Below are 3,669 nucleotides of genomic sequence, written 5' to 3'. Positions count from 1 at the left end.
GGCATTAAACGCGCCCTTTGGGGATTTCTATTGGTTTATTTTGTGTCCAACTACTACCATAAATTGCTTTTACTCCATAATCCTTTACATATGGCGTTTTGGTCAATTCTTCCTCCATTTCTTTTTTTGGGGTTTTCTACATTTTTGTCAGCTTATGATAATGACAGTTTTAAGTATCTGGTTTAACCATTTTGATTCTCTTTGGTTTTGGGGAATTCACGTGCGTATAGAAATTGTAGAATTTTGCAAGAGAGATATTACTAGAGGAGTATAACGTTTGTGATTATTAGAATATTAGAACGAGAGAGAAACACTCTAGAGCTCTAAAACTATAGAGCAAAGTTTGTTTTCAAGAGTAAACATGTATAAATCGTCCAAAACAAGTTGAAACGATAATGTTCTTTGAGAAGTGAAACTTGAGCCGACTAAACAAAAAGTGAGAGACATGAACTTTTTGTATGTTTTGAAGTATTAACCAAAGCTTAATATTTATCGTACGCACAGAGTGAAAATGTTTTAGTAAAAAGCTTGACTAAGTCAGATACTATTATGTTTAGTACGTAGCTCTTAACGAAAAGTATTGCACTATAGGGAACCCTTAAAACTCCTAAAGGGTAGAGATAATGAAATGAAATGATGCCCCTACCACTAACACAAAATAAAATTCCCAAGGTTTTTTTTTTTGTGTTTCATAATCCTTTGTTTACCACTCAAAGTCTATCTCTAAAAAAACGCATCATTCGTTTTTAATCATTAATTTAAATGTCTATTAATGCTTGATTATGTTTATGCCCCCTCCCATCCGCTTAAAGCCACTTTTAATTTTTATTTTCTCTGGAACGAGTGCCCAATAAAATTATCTTTTGTAGTTTGTAGTTTGTACCCATCCCATACGCATCCATTACAGTGAAACTCTTTTGTAAAACATAGGTACGCTAGTTGCCTAGATAGACAATTAGACAGACACCAACAAATTTATTGGCAAAAAGTCACATGCCATATTAACCAATGAGCTTGCCTACATTTAGGTTATTATCGTAATGCTTCCTTAATTTAAAACAAATCGTATAGGGATAAACATAAAGTAGTCATTTAGGAGAGTTTAGTGGAAACTGATACTGTATAAAGTTTTATTTTTTTGTTAACTAATTACTTTAGGAGAAAAGTAACTTTTTCAGGATGACATGATTGTAATTATAGATGTGTTTATGTGAAGTATGCAGCAGAATCTAATAGCAAATTCGTAATTTGCAACAAACTTGGTCAGTCTCGTTATATATACAAATATCTAGTTCTATGAATTCTTATTTCAAATTAGTCAAATACGTACCAATATTCTCAAGGTGAACCTACGTCTACATGTTTGCATATTCAATTGGAACTCGAATATTCGTTTGGAACAATGTGTGAGTGCGACCTTCCTAAATATCCAACGGTTACCAAACCAGTAAACAAGCTGAATTGGAATTTTGATTAAAGAACAATAGTTTTTTAAAACATGCAAGGCTTATCATGGTACATAAATCTCAGTACATCACAGAATACAAATAGGCAAATACAAGGAGCTTTATAGACAAAAGCTCAAATCTCAAGCCAGAAGATCGTGTGGAGATGAATGTCCAATATCATCATCATCATCATCGTAGGAAGCTGTTGGGTGGGAAATGTCTTAAAGGGTTCTGTCGAAGCAGCTCTGTTTCTCTGCAGTTTTTTGAAGGAACCATTGTCAGATACCACAAGTCATGAAATAATAGTATATGTTTAGTGAATCTAGAGAAGTTTTTTTGTTTACTTCTTTATCTCACGGCCATCATTAAGGGGCAGAGCGTTTGATGATGATGAGATAGTTTCATCACTCTTCTTCTTGTCTCCTCCCTCTCTGCATTTCATAATCAAGTTAATGATGGGAACATGTCTTGTTCCAAAGAAACATTAAAAAATTGCCAAACTTACTCTGCGCATTCTTCTTCATCGACAAAAACCTCAAAGGTTGAAGCAGAGGCTGCTGCAGTTCTCACTATAGGTTTCTGAGGTACCTGTGAGGTTATATAAACACAGTTAAGTGATCAATTTACAGAGATAGATAATTTTGTTTAGGATGGTAGAGGGGAAAACCTTGAATGATGCCCATTTTCTAGGTAAAGAATTGTTTTCTTTGTTCCTCTCAGCTCGGCCTCCAAGCATGAGCCAACTACCAAACTCTGGCTTTGACTTGTCTGATTCTGGTTGATTCCCTGATGTAGTGTCTGAAACTGCATCTGTGTAGATAGGAAAAGGTGACTTGGATGATCTGCAAAAGACAAAGGGAACAATAATATAACGGCATGAGTTGAGTAAAACAAATGCGGATAATGAAAAGAAGCAGAGAAATACAAAATCAATCAAACTGCTTACTGATTCGGTTTTAGTTTTTTGGCTTGTGTGTTAGAACTTCCTAATGCCTGCCTTCTTGCATCTGTAGAAAACATTCTCATGTATGTAAGAGAGCTTATTCAAAACACTACAGTGATTTTACAAAGTAAAGTTAATGTGACTCACTATTATCTTTCCTGGACAATAAAGTGCCAAAGCTTCTTGACGGTAAGTCATTATTCTCCTTTGGTTCCTGCCGGTAAGTAGACCATTAATAACGAAGTAGAAAATCTTAGAACACGCATAGATATACTACAAACAGACAAAAACTTCTTACTTCTTCAGCTGTGTTGGACCTTCTCATCGTTCTCACCATGAATTTCTTGTACGCATCATTCAACTTTTCCACAGGCTTTGCATTTCTACAACAAGTTTCCACTACTCAATTAGACCAATAACTTGAAGGAGAGAAACATAGAACTGTGATTTACATTCGTAAATAAAGATTACCTAGAGATTCCGAGATTGAAGATCTCATTAGCAGTTTTCACCTTATTTTTAAACTCCATGTGCAAAGCATAAGCAATGTAGTAGACAGAATGTGTCTTCCCAATGTCATTAACCTCCAAAAACTTGTATATAACTTCTGCATCAGCACAATGCTCCGCCTACAAAACAACAACAATGAGTACTCTCTCTAAATATAAACGCATATCTTGAAAAGGGGTTAAACAAAAAAAAGAAGAGAACATTACATATTCCAACCAAACTTTGAGATAACGGAGATCATCCTTGTAAGGTTCCGAGTGCCAAAACTTACGAACACACTGCTCATATATCACTAACAGTCCAGAGCATTCTCCTCCTGGTGGAAAAGCCTCCTGTACCCATTTTATACACCTTTTCCAAAGAACCCAAAGCCTCAGGTTTACAAATTGGTACATCATAAAGATTAATTCAAGAAACCAAAAAAAAAAGTTGCGATTTTTCAACTTACTCGATCCAAGGAAATAATGGGTCATCACCGTCGTACTCATCAATGGCTTCAATCAACTTCCTAATTCCCAACGAAACAGCCACAAAAATCAAAACAAGAATCGATCGATTGAACTAAAACCCAAGAGTAAAAGATGTGAAATTGAAAGAAGTACCGGCGTTTCTCGACGAGATCTTTCTTCAATTGATGGTCGGATTGAGATTTAAGAGCGTGGTTGAGAATACCAACATTACGTCCTCGCTTCAATGGTCGTACGTTCTCCTTGAAAAGCTCCCATTCGTATCCAGTCTCCTGCTTCGAATTCAGAAACTCTGCTTCTG

The 3,669-nt window shown here is 35.6% G+C and overlaps 1 protein-coding gene across 3 annotated transcripts in view; it reads right to left on the bottom strand.

The window, feature by feature from the left end:
- The window catches only part of LOC104700088 (mitotic spindle checkpoint protein BUBR1), a 3,410-nt gene continuing 1,194 nt past the window's right edge, over positions 1,454 to 3,669 (bottom strand). Inside the window, exons 2-12 of one of the 3 annotated variants that reach the window (XM_010415540.2) lie at positions 3,504 to 3,640; positions 3,350 to 3,409; positions 3,108 to 3,252; positions 2,863 to 3,020; positions 2,690 to 2,774; positions 2,539 to 2,605; positions 2,395 to 2,455; positions 2,116 to 2,290; positions 1,954 to 2,036; positions 1,793 to 1,879; positions 1,454 to 1,701 (exon numbers count right to left, since the gene is read on the bottom strand). In XM_010415540.2, coding sequence (XP_010413842.1) covers positions 1,638 to 1,701; positions 1,793 to 1,879; positions 1,954 to 2,036; positions 2,116 to 2,290; positions 2,395 to 2,455; positions 2,539 to 2,605; positions 2,690 to 2,774; positions 2,863 to 3,020; positions 3,108 to 3,252; positions 3,350 to 3,409; positions 3,504 to 3,640 — 1,122 coding nt within the window. In that variant the 3' untranslated portion in view covers positions 1,454 to 1,637. Of the gene's footprint in view, positions 1,702 to 1,792; positions 1,880 to 1,953; positions 2,037 to 2,115; positions 2,291 to 2,394; positions 2,456 to 2,538; positions 2,606 to 2,689; positions 2,775 to 2,862; positions 3,021 to 3,107; positions 3,253 to 3,349; positions 3,410 to 3,503; positions 3,659 to 3,669 lie in introns of all 3 variants that reach the window. The other 2 variants (XM_010415541.2, XM_010415542.1) reach the window with 2 other exon arrangements.

The sequence above is a fragment of the Camelina sativa genome, chromosome 7 (genome assembly GCF_000633955.1).
Source record: "Camelina sativa cultivar DH55 chromosome 7, Cs, whole genome shotgun sequence".
In the NCBI taxonomy this organism is placed as follows: domain Eukaryota; kingdom Viridiplantae; phylum Streptophyta; class Magnoliopsida; order Brassicales; family Brassicaceae; genus Camelina; species Camelina sativa.
Note: the sequence above shows the minus strand (reverse complement) of the source record. Positions and strands in the feature narration are given on the sequence as shown.